The sequence below is a fragment of the Mustelus asterias genome, chromosome 9 (assembly GCF_964213995.1).
Source record: "Mustelus asterias chromosome 9, sMusAst1.hap1.1, whole genome shotgun sequence".
NCBI lineage: Eukaryota > Metazoa > Chordata > Chondrichthyes > Carcharhiniformes > Triakidae > Mustelus > Mustelus asterias.
Window position 1 is genome coordinate 96,786,212 of NC_135809.1, and position 23,564 is coordinate 96,809,775.

Genomic DNA, 23,564 nt, shown 5'->3' on the forward strand with positions numbered 1-23,564 from the left:
AAATGAAGTTCTGACATAAAAGGCTGTGATATTATTCTGACACTGCAACCTGCTGCAAGTCACCCTACTGCCAGAAATAAAAACTACTGCTACTGACAAATTGCGGGCTCCATTACTGACATTGAAAACATTGTGGAAAGATGCTGGAAAACATCACAATATATTCACACGAATGCCCAACAGAGGTGACCAAAAGAAGCCTCAGAATACTCATGGTTAAAAAAATCAACCCTGCATTCAAGAATTTATTTACACTGTAACTTTAGACGTGTAGTACATTGATCATAAAATAAATGTTCTTACAATTGATAACCATAAATTTTGTATTTCTCTTTTTGCCATTCCTTATTGGGCACTTACCATATAATGGGGTTGCATGAAGATATATGATGGGCCATAGTTTGCTATCAAAATAACAGTGAGGCTAATGGCCACTTGCTGTCATTTAAAGGTGAATGGTACAGCAACATCAGATGAGGGAAAAACATGGAATTCCCAAAATTGGTGTCAGAGATGTATTGCTCCATAATTAGCCTCCTGAAATCTTGTTTGGTTGAGCATTGAATTGGTGTAAGTTTCTTTATTTACGGAGTAGAATCAAACTAAACTCACCACATCGTTAAATCTTATTCCTTTTGGTCTAAGGAGCCCATAAAGACATGGTAAGTATTGATACCTGTCAAACAACCTCTTTGACGCAGAATATTAACTATTGCAAGTATGAAGTCTTACTCCCTCAGGTTTTATTATTGTTGGAGATCAAAATTATTTTTTTGTTTTACTTTCCATTCTGTCTCTTATTTTCTTTCTCTTAATCCATTCTCCCTTTCCCTCTCTTTATTTCTCTTTCCACCGGTGATTTGGCATTGAATGCTTCTGCTCTAATATACACCTCCTCCTCGGTCCTTCCACTGTTAATTTCTCGACCTTCAAACCGATTGATTAAGATTGATACACAAAAGATTGCGGTGTTTAACAAGCTTCCCTCGCAGCAATCTTATCAGCTTGGACTTTCAGCAACTTGGAGTTCAAGATATTATAAGGATGAAATGAGCAAAGGCAAGCCGAACAAATAATGAGTGCTGCTCACTGTCCAGCTACAGCAAATTATGATGTGATATCAAGCAGTCAAAATTGAATTCAATTTAGATCCCAGATCCTTCATTCCAATAGCCGTGTATTCCTCTCATTCCAAATGGGACTAACTAAATCAGCACAACATATTTCCAATACCGATGCGAGCGTTGACCTACATATATTTTATTACAAATATTAGATGTAATACAGCATTTGGTTTCATGGTGACAAGCTTTATTCAGCGCCCTCAAACATCTTCTTTCTGCCTTCCATGCCGGCCTTCTCTTCAATATTCTTGCGCCAGTCCCCAACATCACGCAGATCCTGCAAGGGGAGTGAGTAATTTGTGAAATTTAAGGATGAGGTAAAGCAAAAACAATTATATAAGCTATGATTTGACTTCTCCATCTCTGAGTCTGTCAGAAACATTGAACAAACACCCAATATGAATGCTCAGCACATGGGTTCACTCATAGGTGTCAACACACAGGTAAACGGAAATTATTTTCCCCTCTGATAGGCCAGTCATCAATTTTCCAAAACTGCAATAAATAATTATGCCCATTTAATCCTGGCTTCTGGGTTGACTCACGCATAAAGTGGCCACCTGAAACGTACAGGCTACAAAGGTCTCAGGAATCATTCTCTGTCTATGCTGTATTAGTTGACTCTATCCAAGGCACAAAGAGACAAAAACAAAATCAGTTCCCTCTACAGCTCCTGATAGCTATTCAGAAATCCCTTCTAAGAATTGCACAGACACCACCTGCGGATAGCAGTAGGCTTGGAATTGTTGCTCTGCCATTAAACTAGCCAGCTGAAAGTCACTGTCTAGCCTCATACATCATCAAGAAAAACAACTTCTGTGAGACTCTGAATGATGCTGGAATTGTACCCTAAACACGTTCAGAACAGGAGGGGGTGGAACCTCCTGCCTCCTCCTCTCCCCCCACCATTCCCCACCACTGCCCACCCACAATCATTTTGGCATTTGCAACAATTGAAACACAAATCTAATTCTGTTAAAACTTTTACTTCAGTTTGCTCCCTTCCTCTCAACAAAGCATTTGACTCATGTTGGGGTACAATACTGGGCCTACTCCAGCATGTTGCTTGACTTTTTCGTATGTGAACTGAAACAGTGAAGGCAAGCACTGTGTTAGCATTCCAACTAGCCTGGCTCTGCCCTTGTCAGATGTCCATACAGTTGCACTTCTTGGAATGAGTCATTAAGTCTGGATAGGAACCTAATGATTTTATATCCTTTATCCCAGAAATACTGAGGGTAATTTCAACTTCTGCCAAGAGTATAAAATGGACAATATGAGATTAGTTGCCCAATGTACAAAATTTGAATGAAAACTGGGAAGAAGTGCAACAGGCAGGTGATTTAATATGGCCCATTAAATGTTACTTCAAAAGTTAAAATTATTCCCACTGGGACTAATTCTGGAGACTGAAGTGCTTCTCCATTCCTCTGGCTCCTTTATGCATCGCTTATTCCCTTGACCTTAATGGCTATGCAATTTCCAACAGGGATCACTGGATAGCTATCAGGAGCTGTATCAATGTTTTTTTTCTATTCCTTTCAGTCGATGCCCCTATGTAGGGGAGTTCCCTTCTTAAATCATTCTGCCCCTCCTTAAGGCCCCTTAAAACACATCACAATTTCTTCTTTGGCTTAACATCTGTGTTTTATTTTCTTGTCGCTTTGAGAAGTGGCTACAGCATTCCGCTACATTAAAGCTGCAGCCACTTGAGATCAACTAAATCAACACAGGCTGGTAAACGATTCTAGGATCTTCTAGCCTGTGTGGTACAGAATCACATCACAAAATGCATTTGCCCAGTAAGCTATCACTAAGCTCTCAGAAATTCCAGATGAGAATTGTGAACTGGAACACTAAATCTACGGTTTGGAATCAGTTAGCCCAACTCAGGCAACGGACGGAATTAAATGTCCTCACTGAGGCAGGTTTGGAGGCAGGGGGCATTTGATCAGATGGAAGATTATGGGATGGATATCGTTCCACCTCCCTACCTTCACCTGATTAAACCTGGCTGGGGAGGCTCATGCATGGCCTTCCCATTGGCAGGATAATTGAAGTCCTTGAGTGGGCAATGAAAGCACAATTAAGGGCCTCATCCCACCACCAGTAATATTCAATATGCCAGACATGGTGTTGGGGTGGGGACTGTAACTCACCATGTGGGGTGATTGGTCTCCCAATGGGAGGTTTTGGTGGGTGGGGGGGTCAGGTGGTGGACACTATCCCATCCCTCATTCAAAGGCACTTAGTGATCAAGGGGCTCAGTATTTGAAGGGAAGACTTGCTGAGAGCCACCCACTTGCCCTTTCTTCAAAATCCCCCCTCCCTGCCATAGATCCACTTCCCATCACCCCCATCTGCTCACACTCATGTGGCCTGGGTCCCTCAGCAATCCCAGAACTCTCCTGGGTGCCTTAACTGCAGCTGGCAGTTCTTTGCGGGGAGTTGGGTGGGGGAGGATTTTTGTCTCGGGGTCTTAAAACCTGGTGAAGGCCATACTTTGGCCAGTTACATGCTGGATGGGCAGTGAATTCTATGAGGCCTTCCATAATGAAGGTGAGACTCCTGCTGCTTTTCCAAACAATGGACAAAACCCTCATCACCAACATCAAAATGTCCATCTGTGTGCGGGGATTTTGATGTTGTGTCAGCAAACCATTTGACTTGGGGCACACCAAAGTCAAATCTGATCCTGCCTCAACCAGATAAAACACATTTGAATTTCCAGCAGGAATTCGGAGCAGAAACCTGTGCTAATTTCACCCTTCTTATCCAGTGATGGCAAGATAAATTGTTAGACCCCTAGTGTCACTCTCAGTTGAGATCAGAAAACTTAGTAGAGATCAGGAATTGAACAGCCCATTGAATTTCTTCCTGAGCCGTACCATTGTGGAGAGTTGCTGAGTGAAAGCAAAATCTCTGCTGGTGGGATGGGATACGTAGAATAAAATACAGGAAGAGGCAGATGATGGGCCACTCTCAGGGATATCAAACATGTGGAAAATCATACTCTGACAAAATGCAGTACAAAGTTTCATTTCTCTGCTTTCATTAAGCTCTTGGCTTAACATAGACACAGGCTTTCATTGCTAAAACATCAGCATTGTCCAAGTATGAATGTTAATTTGATATGTCCTCCTGTGGAGCAACACTTTCGCACAACAAAGTAATAGCACAGAATAATAAGAAATAGATACAGTATCTGAGGGCGGCACGGTGGCACAGTGATTGGCACTGCTGCCTCACAGCACCAGGGGCCTGGGTTTGATTCCTGGTTTGGGTCACTGTGTGGAGTTTGCACATTCTCCCCGTGTCTGCATGGGGTTTCCTCTGGGTGTTCCGGTTTCTTCCCACAGTCCAAAGATGTGCAGGTTAGGTGGATTGGCCATGCTAAATTGCCCCTTGTGTCAGGCGGACTAGCTAGGGCAAATGCATAGGGTTATAGGGATAGGGTCGGGATGGGATTGTGCTTGGTGCAGATTCGATGGGCCGAATGGCTTCCTTCTGCACTGTAGGATTCTATGATTCTATAATTCTATCCATTCTTGAATTTTCCACACGTCAAGCTCCCAATCACAGATTGGCTGTTGAGGAGTTATTGATAACACACTGATCACTTTTGTGTAGCGGAAGGTGGGGGATGTGGGAAAGGGTGAAAAATTAAATACATCTGTTCTACTTATGGATTTCCTGGCTATTGGTTACACATGTGTGTGCTATTGGCAAGGCCATCATTTGTTTCCCATACCTAATATCACCTTGAGAAGGTGGTAGTGAACCACCTTCTTGAACTGCAGTAATTCATATGGTGTAGATACACCCACAGTACTATTAGGAAGGGAGTTCTAGGATTTTGACCCAGTGACAGAGAAGGAACAGTGAGATCGTTCCATTTCAGGCTTGAAGGGGAGCTTGCTGATGGTGGTGTTCCAATGCATCTGCTGCCCTTGTTGTTATAGGTAGAAGTTGTGAGCTTGGAAGGTACTCTCGAAGGAGCCTTGGTGAATTCCTGCAGTGTAGATTGCCCTCACAGCTGCTACGGTGACTCAGTGGTGGGATGGGTGAATGGTTAAGGTGTCAGATGGGGTGCCAATAATGAGGACTGGTTCGTGTTGAGCTTCTTGAACTCATCCAGGCAAGTGGAGAGTATTCATCACACTCCTGATTTGTGACATGTCAATAGTGGACAGGCTTTAGGGATCCAGGAGCTGAGTTACTCATCACAGAATTCCCAGCCTCTGACTTGTTCTTGTAGCCACAATGTTTATATGGCTAGCCCAGTTCAGTTTCTGGTCAATGGTAACACCCCAAGATGTTGATAGTGGCGGATTCAGTGATGGTAATGCCATTGAGTATCAAGGGGAGGTGGTTTCATTCTCTCTTGTTGGAGATGGTCATTGCCTGGCACTTGTGTGGCATGAGTGTTACTTGCCACTTATAAGCCCAAGCCTGGATTTTATCCAGATCTTACTGTATTTGGACATGGATTGGTTCAGTATCTGAGGAGTTCCGAATGGTACTGAATATTGTGCAGTCATCAGCGAGCATCCACACTTCTGACTTTTTGATGGAGGAAAGGTCATTGATGAAGCAGCTGAAGATGGTTAGGTTTAGGACACTACCCTGAGCAACTCTTGCAGTGATGCCCTGGGACTGAAATGATTGACCTCCAACAACCACAACTTCTTCCTTTGTGCCCGGAAACAACAAAGTGGAGAGTTTTGCGAAGGCTCCTTGATGCCACACTTAGTCAAATACTGCCTTGATGTTAAGGGTAGTCACTCTCAGCTCACCTCATGAGTCCAGGTATTTTGTTCCTGTTTGGACCAAGGCTGTATGAAGTCAGGAGTCAACTGATCAGGATGGGACCCAAATTGAGCATCAGCTATTGCTTGGATTTTGTCTCACCTTGATATAGCCCTCAGAGAACAAGTTGTTAGGGAAGCTGAGGGATGTTGAAAGGAAGAAACCGATCGAGAAATAAATAACAAGTGAAGATGGAGATATTGTACCATGAAGTATATCATTGGAGAATTTATGAGCTTGTAGCTATGTGATCAGATATTTCAACCCAAGTGAGGTCAAGTGCTTTAAACTAATAGTGTCATACCTCAGTCAGGCTGAGGAAACTTTGTTTCAAAAACTTGTCTTCAAGTGGCCAATGCAGAGGTACAATTGATTAAACAGAGAACTAAAATTACAGCCACGGTTTTCAGGGGTGTTGCCTTACCTTCTCCTTCTCAGTGTCCTCTTTCTTCACCTGCTTCAGGTTGGCTCTCAAGTCCATGGACACTTTGTGTTTGGAGCCCAGCAGCGCACGCAGCATAGCATCAGCAGACATACGGACTCTCTTAAGTGGTGGCCTCTTGAACTTGCCTTTCAGGTCAAAGACTTTCAAGTTCAAGTCATCAATCTACAACATTGACGGAGTTAAGCATCAATATTTACATGGACCCCAAACTCTGGAATTCCTTCTCTAAACATCTTTGCCCCTCGACCTTGCTTTCTTTCTTTAAGACATTTCTTAAAGTCTAGCTCTTTAACAAACATTTGATCATCTGATCTAATATTTCTTCACATGATTCACTGTAATACTTTGATTTATAATGTTCCTGAGAAGTGCCTTGGGACATTTCATTATGTTAAAGGAACTATATCAATAAAAGCTTACAGTGTAGGGGTAACATATTTGCATGGGTAGAAGATTGGCTGTCTGGCAGAAAACAGAGAGTATGTACAAATGGGTCTTATTCTGATTGGCAGGATGTAATGAATGGAGTCTTGCAGAGATTGTTGGGGCCTCAATATTTTACAATTTACATCAATGACTTAGATGCGGGGAGCGATGGCATGGTAGATATATTTTCAGATGACATTAAGATTGGTAGGCAAGTATGTTGTGAAGTGGACATATATAGCACATATATAGAAGACAGATATAGCACAGTGCCAACCTGGCCGTGCCAAATTGCATCGGGGGCAGTACCAGGGGCAATTGTCAAGCCACTGCTTGGCCATGCCCCTCTCCCCCAGGGGCTAAACTCACCTTAACACCCCGGGGGATTCCCATTACAGGTTCATGTCTGGGTGAACCTGTTGTAAACCTTGGCGACATATGGAGGGGGGGAGTTGTTTAATTAAATGCAAATATATTAAAATATATTAAAATAGGCGTGAACCTGATTACGTTGCCAGCGAGGGGCAGTGAAAATTGGAAATCGCAATCCCACCAATGAGATTCACAACTTCCGGGTTTTGCCAGATCTTGATCCCCTGCCATCATTCCCGCAGATGGTGAGACTAGGCTCAAGATCCTGTCCAATGTAAACTTTTAATTAGATACTTTCTCATTGATAACTTAGCTTTCTATTTATTCACTGCGGAACTTCACTGATGTCCATCAAGAGAATGTTACATTAGAGATAATGAACGAAAAACTGTTATGCATTGCAGAAAAACGATTGGAATGGTTTGTTTGACAAGATTACTAAAAAGTTAGCAGCAGGCAATAGCAATTGTGGGCATTTAGTTACACCGTTGTAATATATTAGTTATCCTTGTTTCTTTGTGAAAATGATGATCAGCTACATTAACAAGTGAGGAAAGTGCAAATACCAGAAGTGCTTCTGTCTCTGTACTCCAATGTTTGACTTCACTGGGACAAGTTTGACACTATTTGTCCTAAATTCATAGCTCTAAATTAGTATTCTATATTCTGCGGGATAGAAATTTGAATGTGCTGTGTTTATTAGATGCAAACAGATGCAGAACATACCAATTTAGCAGTGGGACAACCTACAACCATTCTGCTGATTTTGTCATACCTATTTTTAGGCATTCCCACCAGCTACCTAAAATAGGAATTGGGCCATTTTAATGGTGGATGTAAAACATGTTCAAGGACCCCTCCTGTGAATGTTGCCCCCTCACAGGGCAGTCATTGAGCCTGTTCTACTTAGGATTCTCCAGTTGCCTAGGTGACTGCCAGCTAAAAGTCAATTTTAAGTTTCGATTCCAATAGTTCTTTTCACGATGCAAGGACAAGTAGAGTGCAACCCCCAACTCCACAATCCTTGTGATAGGCCTGCATCCCTTCCATTACCTGCTATAATCAGTTACCCAATTTTTCTTGTGGGGCAAGCTATCTCTGGAGGTACAACTCAGGCCTCTTAGTTCAGGCCCAGACTGCTTTTCATGCCATTATATTTTCTAATACATTCAGAAATGCAAAGGATCACAGAATCCCTACAATGCAGGAAGAGGCCATGCAACCCATTGAGTCTGCTCCAACTCTCTGAAAGAGCATCCCACCCAGGTCCTCCTCTCTGCCCTATCCCCGTAACCCCTTACATTTACGATGGCCAATCCACCTAACCTGCACATCTTTGGGCAATAAGGGACAATTTAGCATGGCCAATCCACCTAGAGTAAGATTTGGTTAGTACAGTGACAACAATATTCTCGACAATACTACTAAGCAAATCTTAATCTATTGTAAATCTATAGCAAGTACTACACCATATTCAACCTTTTAGTTAAAGCCTTGGAGAGGAGGTGTCCATGAACATATGGATGGGTCCAATTTTAACTCTGTGTAAGTGAATGGATTTTGAGTGAGTAAAAATCTTTCCCCATGGCCTTCACTATGCAGATTTGAGTTTGATTTTTCAGAAATGAAATATTCTCCTGACTCTCACATGGGACACCAAGACCGGAATTTTGCCACCTCGCCCACCCCGGAATTGGGGTGGGCGAGGCTCGCAGAACGGCACTCTCTGTTGGTCTAGGGCGGGATTCTACGAGCTCCGGGCGGGCGAGGCGGTAAAATTCCAGCACAGATGCGTGTTCAATTTGATCTCTACCAACAAAGTTGCACTTTCCCTCTTCATCTGCATGATGGTAAACAGTTCTGTGTTGACACAGCACACTGGCAATATATGGAGCACAGTTATACAGTTGGGAAAAGACGCAGAGCCAAGGCTATAGATTTCCCATAGAAATCAAATGAGTTATCAGCCTGGGAATTATTCAGTAATGTTGGCAAGGATCTGAAGTGGAGTATACATGCCTGTCTTCCTAGCAGGGATATTATCGAGGACATAAGAAGACACAAATATTTTGAAAAGAACAAAAGTCTTTTTTAAAAATGAGGCTGAGTTACATAATTTCTCTCTATATCTGACCTCAATAAAGAAACAGTGGTATGCCTTAATGTCATCCTTTACAATGCCAGTGTATCTGGGAGACAATTGAGTGACGTACATGCTCAATGAGGACATAATCTTTCTGGGATGTTTACCAACACTTATTTGATATATTTAAGATGCTAGTTTAAGTATCTTACGAGTACTTAGTCTTAAGCCTACGTGAATGAAGTCTATTTTGCACATTTAAGTTTGAAAATTGCAATTGATTTTTTAAATAAAAGACTTACGAATTATTAACATACTAAATGGAGGCAAAACTGCAACACCCAGAAGCAATTGACACTCATTCATTCATTCAGAAATTAACTAAATATCCCATTGGGAACAATATTAAATATTACAGAGGGATGTTGAAATAAAGATGGTGAATTGCTACTTGGAACAGCAGAGTTTCCTCCCAGCTTCTGCTGCACAACTAACTGGTGTAGTATGTCAAAGGTGCGCTGTGGCTGTGAGGAAAGGACTCTGTCCCTGAATGTTTACATGGTAAGTTTGTCTCTAGGCATAAGGCTGCCCAGGTGTGGCTTTACACTGGAATTGAGGAGCAGCAAATGAGTGAAGCTGCAAGCTCTAACTACTTGCAGTTACATTCTTGGTTGCTGTGTTTGAAATTGTAAGATCACAAGAATTAGGGGCAGGAGTAGACCATTTGGCCTATCAAGCCTCCTCCACCTTTCAATAATCAATGCTGATCTGATTGTGGCCTTAAGTTTACTTTTCTCCTGCCTTCCCCCACCTCCCCCATAACTCCCTTTCCATGAAAAATCTGTCTAATTCAACCTAGAATATACTCGAATCCCCAGCCTTCTGCTACTCTCTGGGGAAGAGAATTCCAAAGACTAACAACTGTAATAACTTCAACGAGGTTGGACTCCCTGATTGAGGTCATAATTGCCTGCCCAATCAGGGAGCCTCACCAGGATATAACTATGGGATTGTCAGGTTCACTGGTACTCCTGATTCTGACTTTATCACTGAAGGGACTCCGGCCTCTCAAGAGTTATTTCAACAACCTTCTCAGAGAAGAAACTCCTCCTCATCTTCATCTTAAATGGAGACCCCTTGGGTTTTATTGTATTATATTTGGGGGAGCAACAGAATAAATTGCTGGGATTATGTCCCTGATTGAGTAGACCATCCAGTGTCTCCTGAAGGAAGTGAGCATAAAGGGCCAGTTGGCTATTTTTTATTGAACTTTTTCACATGTTATGAACAGTTAAAGGTATTTAGGTGCAATGACCAATGACAGTGGCGCAGAATAGGACAGTGAATTAGTGGTGACTTCAATGGAAAATAAAATTGAGTGCAATGAGCTTCTGATTCATTATTCATTCATTCTGTACTATTGGCATTGGCTAATTTCAAATCCAAAAAGTGAGTACATCAAGATTGTCATCCATTGGTTGATTTCCTTATCTCTTAATTCTGCTCTTGGTTTCAGTATTATTGCTTTACGCAATTTCACATGAGATGGGCACAGGTTTAAAAGTGAAGAATCTTTTCTGTAGTTAAAGTGCTTACAAGGACTTTTTGCATTAGTGCCTGCTATCAGTGTAAAATTTTTCTCCAACAAAGAACACAATATACTGAGGTTGATCATGCGGGATACCAATGAAGATGACCATTACCTCTTTGGTGCTCTTATTAACTTTGGATTCCATGTCGTATCTCTCCTCATCAACGACATCTATCTTTGAATGAATTTTTTTGCATAAGTCCTGTTGAGACAGATAATGAGAGATTTCAACATTGCGAAGACAATTTCATTCTGCAGCTGCAGTGCAGTTGAAGGCACATCGGCTTTCTTAATGGCATCGAAGATTGCGAGCAGCGTTGGATGGAACAGTAAAGCCCATGTAGGAAGAAATAATTGACTGACAGCTACATCCTGTTTGAATCCTTCCTCTGCCAAGTAGAACCAGAGTCTACAAGATGTCAAAATGAAGGAGATGAATCACTGTGCAAATTTACATATTGGGCCTTAGTTTCGTCAGAGGTATTGTTGCGGTGTCACTGTACCTTTTCTACAATGGGCCAGAAACCATGCTTCCACCAAATTCACAGTGAAGTTACAAAGTTTTCTTCAAATTTTCATTTGAAATAAATGTTTTGGCTTAATTGAGTTCTCAAGACACATTGTCCCACTAAAGGAAATGGATAAAATGTCAATTTCCACCCATAAAGCAGCAATTTCCTCTGGGTCCACCTGTAGAATGGAACAGACAGTGAAATCCTTTGGAGGAGATCTACTTTCCCATCCCTGAGGCAAGGAGCTAGTGGTTGCAATGAGAAAGAGGTGATAAATAGGAAAAATTCAAATCACCGAAGGTTGTGATCTGCAAATTATTGTATTAAATTTTTCAAACCAATTTATTTGGTTGTGGAAGGGAGCAAGGTTTTTAAGGGAAAGCCACCCTCTTAAAATACATTTCTTTAGCAAATCATCGTTTTGGGCCTGTATTCAAATGACACCCTCTTCCCTGCAAAAGCATAGATTACTGCCCAAGCCAGTGAACTGAAAACTCCCTTCTACATTGCCCTGGCCAATGTATCTTGATCCTTGTTCGGTTATATAAGCTGCGAGTCTTTCAGAATAGGGAGAAAAATAGATTGCTTTTCCAGAAAATGATATTGCAATAACCTGTAAATCTGCCATTGAAAGTCCAGAAGCCTGCAGTTGTCCACAGTGTTCTTCCATGTACCTCTCCTTCTCCGCTATCCGATCTGCTTCTTCCTTCTCAAGTGCAGCTTTGGCAAGAGAGAGCAGTAAACTCTGAAATGCATGTGTGAAGAAGCCATGAGTTCAGTGGAAACCCATTAAGATATTGAGCATGAAAGTCTATATAAAGAAATAGCATGAGCGGCTGCAAAGTTACCTTCAGATGCATTCTGCGAGAAGAAGTCATCTTGGGTTTTTTCTGTAGTGATCCAGGATCAGAGAAAGAGAAGAAGGAGTTAGAGTATGAGTTAAAAGCAGATTCATTCAAATGGAGCAAAAGAACATGCTGTTAGTGTGCAATAACTTCCATATCATTAATTAATCTCAATAAGTAAATTCCAACAAACTGTTCTCCACCACCCACACTATTTTAAAGCCCAGACTTGGTGTCGCCCAACTACTTGACTTCTTTCATCTTCTGTCTTTTTTTCTCCCCAATTTAAGACTGAACATTCAAGTCTTGATGGGAGTGGGAATGGAGATGGGTGAGTGCATTAATTCATACTCATGGCCAGAGTGCCAGTTTCCCAGAGACAAGATGGAGGATGGGTGGCAGGGGCGATGATGTGGGCAGCAGGGCTACCCACCAGCCACAGCAGTGAACCAACCCGGGTTCTTAAACATCTATTCAGGCCAATTATCAAAGGCTGACTGGATAATTCCAGTCGACCGCACGACCCTGAAGAGTGTGAGAGGAAAGGGCCGGGGCGGGGGAGGGAGGGGGGGGGGGGGGGGGGGGGGTGGGTGGCTGGCTGGTGGTGGTGGGAGGCAGCACTACAAGAGGCTTTGAAGCTTTCTGCTCCACCCCCAACCTGGCTTCAGCTGCAGAGTAAGAAGTCTCACAACACCAGGTTAAAGTCCAACAGGTTTATTTGGTAGCACAAGCCACTAGCTTTCGGAGCGCTGCCCCTTCATCGGGTAAGTGGGAGTTCTGTTCACAAACAGGGCATATAAAGACACAAACTCAATTTACAAAATAATGGTTGGAATGCGAGTTTTTACAGGTAATCAAGTCTTAAAGGTACAGACAATGAGATGTTTATGAGATGTTTATTGTCTCCAGCCAGGACAGTTAGTGAGATTTTACAAGCCCAGGCAAGTCGTGGGGTCCTGGCCTTCTCTGTATTAAGAATCGCCTGGTGTGACTCAGGAGTCCCACTCTTCCAATGTCTCTCCAGACAATCTGTCTCCAGAAGTCACGGCCATCAATGTCTTTCAGGTTGGCGGTGTCAATATCCACCATCTTTATATCTTGCTCGTAGGTGTCCTTGTAGTGGAAGTATGGACATTGTGACCCAGTGGGCAGTCCATCATTTCAGAAGATCTTTGGGTATATACCTATCATCCATCCGATGAATATCGTTGAATTAGCGCAGATGTCATTGGCTGAGTAATGAGTCTTTGCTGATGGGATTCAGGATAAATGCGTTCAGCTGAGATCTGGAGTCTGACAAGGGCAACAAAAGTAAATACTTTTCCCCGATGCTGAGTAGAGAGATGCTTCAGTTGTTACCGGAATGCTTGCAGTCGCAGTTGTGTTTGTACAGGGTCACAAGCTTTGCATCTACATTTCCTGGGGCACTGCTCCCTCCCTCCAGTAGAGATAGAGGTGTTTATGCACTTGCTAGAGGATTGCCAGTTTCCTGGGCTCAATGAGGTCAGGCTGTATGGCATCAGCACCTGGAGCCTTTCTAGTGGCAAATGAGTCAGTAGCTTTGCGAAATTCCTCCGCTGTGGGTTTGGTATATAGATCTGCCATGGCACAGAAGCCCTTAATGGTGTCTAAATCTCCCTCAGTAATGGTGATTTTATTGAGCTGTTTTCTTTCTTGATGGACCTATTGCCTTTATGATCTCTTCATGCATACCCCGAGCATTCCCTAAGTTCCCTGACATCTGGACATTCTTGCAAAGTTGTAACCAGATGTAACTGGCACCACACATAGCAAACTATTGGACTCGATTTTGAGGAGGTCTCAATGCATTTAGAGTCTTCTAGCCCCAATTTCCCTTGTAACAAATTAGAGTAGATCACATAGCTTCAACGAGAGGTTCCATATATAAATCAATGTTTTAACAGAGGTAAATTTGAATATTGCGGTCAATGCTTTTCATCTTGTAGTCATCAGGACAGATGCAAGAATGCCAAATTTCAAAGGGAACAACAATTTATACTGCATGAGAAAAGAGGTGCAATTGGTTGAGACATGAGAAAGCATGCCCAGGCATTGGGCCTTTTTTGAATTAAACAAAAGCATGGAGGAACAATAGTACCCTGGTGCATTCTCCTTGGCAATGCCTTGACCAATCAGAGTCAACTTGTCATCTATTTCTTTTAGCAATATCCAAGCTCTGCACTGCCAAGTGACTAGAATTTTTTTTATTCCACTTTCAGATTATTTATTTTGTAGAAGTAAGGAATGTCATTCTGATGGTGGGGTTAAGGTCACTTTACATTCAGAGATAGACTGACACCTGTGGAACAATACCTCACTATGGGGTGCTATCTCTAGGTAAGGAGCAAAGAAAATTTGAGGCAAAAAAGCATTATATAAAATATATAGATGTTGAAAGAGTATTTGTTATCAAAGAATCTGTGTGAACTATCTAGGCAAACTGCTGAAAAAGCAGGGCCTTCGAAGCATTTTAAATCCAACTGCATACAATAAAATCAGCACAGAAAGATGGTCAAACCTCAGACCATTCTGCACTGAATTGGCCTGTTCCACATTGAGCCATGCCATTACATATTGAATGCACTAGCTTTTGGAACAGGCTGTCCCTTCATCAGGTGGGTGGGAGTTCTGATTACAAACAGGGCACAAAGACACAAACTCAATTTACATGAATAATGATTGGAATGTGAGTCTTTACAGCTAATCAAGTCTTAAAGGTACAGACAAGTTTACCCAAGTCCAACGCCGGCATCTCCACATCATTACATACTGAGCCATTGAGAAATCCGTTTAATAAACAATTTATTCTTTTACTTATCTTGAGGTGCTCCACAACTGCCTCACCCAAATCATGGGTGGCTCTATCATAACATCACTTTATGACATTATCAAACTAGCTAAAGATTGATCCCTGAAGTTATCACCTGGCTATTTGTAATCAGCTGTATGAACTTAAATGAAGTATGGTCAATCTGCCTGTAATGATACAATAATGTAAAAGCAAAATACTGCAGATGCTGCAAACTGGAACAAAAACAGAAAATGCTAGAAAATCTCAGCAGGTCTGACAGTGTCTGTGGGGAGAAAATAGAGCCAACGTTTTGAGTCTAGATGACCCTTCATCAGAGCTCAATACGATAATATAATAATGGACAGTTGATTGCTTCATTGAGTCAGTATGAGTAGCCCTTTCACAGAGTTTCATACGACCAGCAAACAAAGCGGGTGCACCTTAAGCAATGTATGATCTGTTTTAGCAACCAGTGGAAATCCTGATATATTAACTGAATTCATCAGCTTTATTTAATATTCCCAGTGTTGTGGAATCTGCCACATCTATCCGGAGGAACACTCTAGTGTATTGGTGACAGTAGAGGTAAAACACTCACGTATTGAATTTATGAGTTTGTTCAAAATGTTGCGAATGAAAACTTTTGCTACCAATTTTTACTGATGTCTGGGGAGAATTTGCATAGCCTAATAATTTTAAAGTTACATTACCTGTCCATATGATTCAGTTGAGGGGGCAATGAATCACTGAGAGAACAGAAATGAACAAACTGCACAAGAATGATTTATAACAGATTACCATATCTTCCTTGTGTTTGTACCCTATGCCTGCTTTCTTAACAGTCTAATCAACTTGGCCCCCTTCAGAGATTTGTGTATATGAACCCCTATGTCTCTGTTCCTGCATCCTTTTAAAATTGTATCATTTTATTGTAAAGTTTAAGCTCAAGCATGACAAAGAAAATCATTGCACCCATCCTCAGCATTAATATTGGCAGAGTATTTGATCCACTTAATCAGACCAATTATTTGAACCTCTTGATTGATAACTGCACATATCCTATTTAAGAACATAGCATCCATCAACCCTCTTAGAATCATAGAAACCCTACAGTGCAGAAGGAGGCCATTCGGCCCATCGAGTCTGCACCGACCACAATCCCACCCAGGCCCTACCCCCACATATTTACCCGCTAATCAAGGTTTCTGGGATAATTATTCCTTTGATCTTTGTCATCATTGCCTGTTGTTCCCCTACAGCATAGGACAGATTTTATTTCTATCAACAACGGCATGGTTCAAATAAGTAGTGTCTTCGGAAATTCCAAATAAATTACCTTAAAAAATTAGAGTATAACAAAGTGAGAAAAAGCAGAAGCTAAGGCTGAGGTGACAATGTGCCTACTGCAATGAGCTGATGGGGAGATGAAACATCAGTCAGTGTTACTATTCCTGTTTGCTGTGTGCTGACCAATACTGGAATGTGTAGTTGTGGTGTCAGTACAGCATTGATCATGTCATTATGGAAAATCATTTCACAGCCAACCAAAACTTATTGGCTGGGATTCTCTGACCTTGCCTGTGGCTGGGATTCTCTGGTCCCGCTGCTGTGAATGAAGGTTTGGCTGAGCGCCAAATACTCTGTCACGCTGGCAGCGGTGGTAGGACATAAGAGACCAGAGAATTCAGCCATTACCTTGGTTTGTCAAGTAATAAAAGCTACCAGCGGCCCAGGACCGAGCATCAGTCATCATCACAGAGACAGGGGAAAGAATGGAGTGAGAAACCCAGAATTTTCTGTGATCGTTTTGGATTTCCAACATTTATAATGTTTTGCTGTTGTACACTCTGATATGTGTTACTTGTAATTCATCACCAACAGTTGCCCCTATCAATGTCAACTCCAGTGGCAAACTACCATAACTTCATCTGTGCACTGTGTAGCTCCAGACACAGCCCACGTTTGGAAGGATATTGCCCATAATTGTTGTCATAGGTCAAGTGCAAAAAACTAATTCTTTTCACATGCTTACTATTTTCCTTCACCACAATAAGGGAAAAGTTTACTTTACATGGGAGCATGCAGAATACTTCACACAGTTAGCATTAGGTTTTCAGGTATCTTAATGATAGCACAATTGATACTATATTAGAACACAGAAATCTGTTGTGAAATGGTTTGGGCTGCACAGTGAGTGTAATCTTTAAATTATGAATAATATTACATTCATTCCAGCACATGCAGTCACAAACATTTTACCCTGGGATTAGCACCCAACACCATACCTCGTCACTGTAAAGGAAAAGAATAATGCATTGGAATACAGACATAGTTCAAATTCTCCACAAGTCATTACTTATTAATGCAAAATTAACAGGAACCAGAAAAAGTAACCAGGAATATGCAACTATAGCTAAAGATTATATCGAGTTATATAGACCCAACAGGACAGAAACAGAACATTTGGTCCAATTTGTTTATGTTGCATATTAATTTCCTCCCACCCCAATTTGTCAACCCTATCAGTCTATCTTTCTATTCCTTCATCTAATCCTATCAGCCTATCCCTCTGTGGCACAATGGTTAGCACTGCTGCCTCACAGTGCCAGGACCTGGGTTCAATTCTGGCCTTGGGTAACTGCATGGAGTTTGTGCATTCTCCCCGTGTCTGTGTGGGTTTCCTCCCACAGTCCAAAGATGTGCAGTTTAGGTGGGTTGGCCATAGTAAAATTGCTCCTTAGTGTCCCAAAATGTGTAGGTTAGATGGATTAGCCATGGTAAATGTGTGGGGTTATGGGGACAGGGTGGGGGAGAGGGTCTGAGTAAGATACTCTGTCAGAGAGTTGGTGCAGACCCAATGAGCCAAATGGCCTCCTGCAGAGATTCTCTGATTCTATAATACTGCTTTTTCCTTTGTGTGTTATCTAGCATCCCTTCCTCACCTCAACTGCCACTTATTGTAGTGTGGTCAATATTTTTATCACTCCTTTGGTAAACTTACTCCTGAATTTCTTACTGAAATTATTAGTGACTATTTTATATTTATGACCCTTGTTTTTGGTTAATCCCACAAGTGTTCCCTATCAAACTTCTTTATTATCTTAAAGGCCTCTATAAGGTCATCCCCTCAGTTTTCTCTTTTTCAGAGAAAAAAGCCTGAACCAATTCAATCTTTCCTGGTAAGTATATCTTCTCAGTTTTGGTATCACCCCTATGAATCTTTATGTGTCGTCATCAATGTCTATATCCTTTTTATAATACAGAGAGCAGAACTTTTCACAATTCTCCGAAATAGTCTAATCAAAGTTCAATATTAGTTTAAAATAAATTCTCTGCTTTTCAATTCTACTTCTCTAAAAATGAGTCGGAATGCAGGTTTTTTTTTTCTGGCTTTCTTCATAAGTGCTATTACATTTATAAATGTGCATATTTGTACTCCCTAGATCCCTTTGCTCCTCTATCCTATTCAGATTCTTATATGCGCTGGATTTTAACTCAATGTGAGTTGGTGAGTTTTGAATGAGTTATAATCTCACCCTTATCAAAGCAACATGTGGCCTCTTTAATTTTCATGTCAAAATGCATTACATCACGCTTATCTATATTGGAATTAATTTATCAATCATATTCCCAATTTACCAGAAACAGTACAAACCAATCATAAAACATTTTAAAATGACAGGTAATACTCACTCTCCCATTTTGATGGTTGTGTTTTATGCCCTGTTAATAAAGAACATCTGAATTACCAACTTCATCATTTAACTGAAAATAACTGTTTAATGGATAATGTTCAAAGCAAATTTCCTCAACTATAATAATTTTGTATGGAGCTGCTATTACAGGCACTGCCCGCCCTACTCAATCAATCAACATGCAGATGGGGAAAAAAGTCTCAACGTCAAAGTATTGATGATTTATGACAGTTTTCCAAATCAGACCCAAGAGGGAAAGATGATCTGTGCAGAAACTATATCCTGAAGAATGGGTGGCATTTGGAAATTAATTTGAGAAAGTGTTTCTAAATTTGGTCAGAGCTCTAAGGGGAGCAGGTGTCTGCAAGAAGGGCTTCTTGATGTCAGTCATTTTACAGTCTCACACAGTCGAAAGCCAGAGTCAAGTGGCTGCAAGGCAAATACCAAGAAAACCAAACTTTCTCTTTGCAACAACCAGGGAACTTCTTCACACTTTTATGCCCCTGTTTCTGCCAATAAAACAATTGACCAGTGAGGGAAAATGCCACCGTTAACTGTTGAAAGTACTTGTTGTGAGAATATTTGAATAGTCAACATTCTTTAAGACTCCTTATTGTAAATAAAGATTTTAAAGCAATAATAATATGTCTGATTTGGAAGAATTGTATGACTGATTGCTTTAAAATATTTGAAAAAATATATAACACACCAATCAAATATTTAGCATATATCTATTGAAAAATATTAAAATCACAGCCATGGGCCAATTAGGCTTTATCTCTTACACAAATAGTCACAATTAAACTTCAACTACTTTTGATAAACAGTTGCATAATAGATGTGAGTTTGCAATCGTAAAATGTGAGGGCAGTATAGATTGAAAATGTTAACATGGAGTAGAAAAGATTACTAAAATGCATATAAACAGGTTTGAAAAATCAAACTTAAAGCTCACCTGGGACAAAGAAGACGTACAGAGGGCAGTGAGCCTGGAGAGCCGAGGTGAAGACTGGTAAGCCACGGACAGTTTTCAAAAGCAAGCGGTATAAATTGCTTTCTGTGATGGGTCAGCAAAACCCAGCTTTCTCTTTATGGCAATGAGTTCTCCTTAGACCAATGGACTCCAGCTTCCAGAAATACCCAAGCAGCGCTTTCAGAGTATAAATAAATCAGCTGCAAGACAGCTTCAAGGAACTGTGGAGCGGCGGAGACTTTTTTAAAAATCTGAAAACTTTCACTGGCTCGAAGATACTGCAAAGGATGAAATGATATTCCGCCATCAGAAAAATGGTTTTAGTCCTGCATGAACGCATTTAACTGATCAACAAGCATCTGGAGAATTTTAATTCTTATTTAGTTCTCTTAAGACTTATCAGAAAATTAAAATGTTCAAGGGAGAAATAGAACTGGTGATTTTCTGAGGACATTATGTTGCAATGGTTTTGTCCCTTTTGAGTTGTCGCAAAGCAAAAAGTGGTAGGGTCACTTTGGAATGAGGTCTTGATCTGAGAGACTTTAGAGGTGCCATCTTACATTGTTTAGGCATGACCCCACATGGGATATAAATCCAATGCGTATGAAGTAGATTTTAAAAGTTCTCATTAACTATGTAAGGCCTCCTGTGTTGTGAACTATCTGAAAAAGTGAGTTAAATCGCAAATTCAGATGGTTCCAACAGGGTTAAGCCAATAGTCATTCAGCAAAAGTTAGAAGAATTAAAACCTTTTCTAACTTCTGGATAAGCATTGTAAAGAAGCACATTGGCCCTCCCCCTGCACCCACGGGACTCCCCGAACACACCCAATCCCCTCCCCCAAGGGGCTCACCCAATCGCACCCCTCCAGCCAATCACCCCACACCCCACAGTATTCCCTATTCACTGACCACCCCATGTGATTACTCCCCATCCCCCCCCACCCCCGACCCACACAGGACTCCTCACCCCACCTTCGGGCCCAACTCTCATCTCCCAACTTGATCTGACCCTGCCTGACCCTCCACTTTTGACCCAACATCCCCTCCCCCCTTCTCCCCTGCCACTAGACAGCAAACCTGACCTAATCCCATTGCTCCCCTGACCCAAACAAACCACCCCACTCCACAGGCCTGACATGAACCCCTCCCCCCCGACTCAACACCCCACAGCCAGACATGATCCCACAAATTATGACCCATTGTATTGTTGGCTGCCAGGTACAGCAGTAAGGAGCTGAAAATTTGTGTTTTCTCAGACAGAGGTCTGAAACATGGCAACAGTCCCTTTTCCCATTGGTGCTCCAATGGGAACTGGCAGCATATGAAAAAGGGATCTGTAGCAATTGGAGATGAGTCTTCCTTTCAGTCACTTTCTGGAAACCCTAACTATAATACAGAAGTGCTTTGAATAGATCTAGTCATGTTTTTCTTTTGTCCTAATAGTGATAAGCCACTACAGCTGCATTGTAATGCTACAGCCTTATCACAATAGGATTCAGAAAATCACTGTTATAAGCTTAACTCAGTTGGTTTCTTGCCTCTGACATGATCTATGCTATGAGGTGGAGATGCTGGTGTTGGACTGGGGGGCACAGTAAGAAGTCTCACAACACCAGGTTAAAGTCCAACAGTTTTATTTGGAATCATGAGCTTTTGGAGCGCTGCTCCTTCATCAGGTGACTCTTGGAGATCCTCTCCACTTTGAGCCAGCGGTCTGTAGTGTTGATGGTAGCCATGAGGTGGAGATGATGAAGGAACAGCGCTCGCAAAGCTCGTGATTCCAAATAAACCTGTTGGACTTTAACCTGGTGTTGTAAGACTTCTTACCATGATCTATGCTACCATTTTGGGAGGAGTGTCACATTATCCGAGATGTTACCCTTCACATATGAGCTGAGTATCTGTGTTGCTGGCCACATGGATGTTTACGATCCTATGGCATCAAATGAAGCACCATGTGTTCTCCCAGTGTCTTGGTCAACCGTCCTCCTTCAACAAATAAAAGACCACCATTCTGTCTGTGAGACAGCATTTTCCAACTCGAGTCATTATCCTTTAAAAATAAATTCAGGAGGAAAAGAAAGTCCTGGATATGATTCTTGCAGAATTTTCAAAGTTCTCGTATTTTCAAGATTACTTTCTATGGCTGTGTAAGAATATTTTCTACAAAAACTGACAACAGCTGACTATTGAATGGATTTCATCCACTCCTGAGAGCTTTTTGAGATGGAACTAGAATGGCGTCAGCAAAGGAAGGTTGATGATCCTCCAGAAAATGGTTAGAATGCAGAATTTGCAATGAAAGGAGTAGCTGAGTGAATATCATGGATACATTTAAGAGGAAACTGGATAAACACATGAGTGGGGAGCAATAAATAGAAAGCAATGCATATATAGTTAGATAAAGAGGGATAGGATGAGGCTCATGTATATATACTGGCATGGACCGTTTAGGCTAAATGACTTGATTCTGTGCAAACAGCTCTATATAACTTTAATGTTATGGACAGGATTGGAGACAACTGAAACCCTTCGTTCCTTTATCTTACTGTCCAGGAAGTGTATTTTTGGAAAGGAATGTGTGTGTGTTCCTCAGCCCTGAGGGTGTAGTCAATTTTTAAATAATCAGCAGCAAGCTTCCATGAGCTTAGAGCGGATTATTTATTTCAAGTTCACCCCAAATGTCTAAATACTACGTCACTTACTTACACACACACACACACCTACCTAAAGATATAGTTCAACAAGATAGAGCACTTCTACAAGTTGTAAACAAATGAATAGTTCATACTTTGTGTGCATTGAAAGAAAACATTCATTTTGGGCCTGTTGAAGGAGGAATTCCTCCCCTGAAGGGCAGGTGATTTCAATATTGCTGTTAGAGTATAGCAGAATTGTATATCTGGATTATTACAAGATCCCCTTGAAGAGATGGATGCTCAGCAGGTCGCAAGGTGAATGAATTGTAATTTTCTTACCACGGGATCATGTTTTTGTATGGGTGGACATTGAAAATGTAACAGGCTAGGAGACTTTAAGATGTATCAGTCTCCAGATTTAAAAAGACATGGGCCCACTGCCTTTTTCTGTTACTGATATCCTGGAGTTGGCGTTCTGTGTAGACTGATCAGTTTCTTTCTGGTTCTTGGTATATGAGAAGTTATAATCTACAGTCAGTTTTGGTCACATGATCAATTGCAATTGTCCACCCAGAATGGTTTGGAAGTCTGAAATCATTGAGATGATAGACATTCACATCTACTTTTAATTAACCTGGCTTCGGCAACTTCCTTTGATAAGTTTCACATTTGGAGACATGTAGGGCAGGATTTTCCGGTCACGCTCGCCCCAAAACCGGAAAATCCCGCCCGAGGTCAATGGATCTTTGCATGGTCTGCTCCCCGGCCACTACAATTCCCGTGGCGGACGAGAAAGGAAAATTCCCCCCACAGTCTTGAAGTTAATTGATTTGATCTTTGGGTAAGCCACAAACAGTAGCAGATGTAAATTCCACTGATGGGTTCCTCTTGGTCATGTCCATTCAAGAGGGAGGCCCCCAGCCAGGATTATTCAATGAACAAATTTCTGGAGACTTGAGGTAGTCTTGTGCAGAAATTGCCTCTTCTGCGAATGGTGTTACAAAGCCATTACAAATTAAAATAGCAGCATCCTTTTGCGTTTATGATTATGTAAGATAAGAATCATTGCATCATGGGATGATTACAGCACAGAAAGAAGACATTGCTCCAGTCAGATCCACGCAATAGCAGCTTAGCTAATCCTCACTCCCCCATCATTTCCCTACAGTCCTGTAGATGTTTTCTCTTCAGATAGTTATCCAATTTCATTTTGACAGCCATAATTGACTCTGCCTC

The 23,564-nt window shown here is 41.5% G+C and overlaps 1 protein-coding gene across 1 annotated transcript; it reads right to left on the bottom strand.

Annotated features, from left to right (window-relative positions):
* Positions 1 to 1,244: 1,244 nt before the first annotated feature.
* LOC144498853 (troponin I, fast skeletal muscle-like) lies at positions 1,245 to 20,595 on the bottom strand. The gene is made up of 7 exons (XM_078220623.1): positions 19,670 to 20,595; positions 18,709 to 18,742; positions 12,211 to 12,252; positions 11,976 to 12,107; positions 10,963 to 11,052; positions 6,358 to 6,540; positions 1,245 to 1,401 (listed from the first exon to the last, which is right to left on the bottom strand). Exons 3-7 carry the CDS (start codon positions 12,238 to 12,240, stop codon positions 1,312 to 1,314), a joined length of 525 nt encoding a protein of 174 aa, XP_078076749.1. The 5' UTR covers positions 12,241 to 12,252; positions 18,709 to 18,742; positions 19,670 to 20,595; the 3' UTR covers positions 1,245 to 1,311.
* Positions 20,596 to 23,564: the final 2,969 nt, after the last annotated feature.

Excerpts from the sequence above, each read along its gene's own strand:
- LOC144498853 (XM_078220623.1), bottom strand. The coding sequence starts at position 12,240 with ATGACTTCTTCTCGCAGAATGCATCTGAAG. Across the intron at positions 12,108-12,210 it reads CTCGCAGAATGCATCTGAAG|AGTTTACTGCTCTCTCTTGC; the intron begins GTAACTTTGCAG and ends CATGCATTTCAG. Across the intron at positions 1,402-6,357 it reads AGGACACTGAGAAGGAGAAG|GATCTGCGTGATGTTGGGGA; the intron begins GTAAGGCAACAC and ends CTCCCCTTGCAG.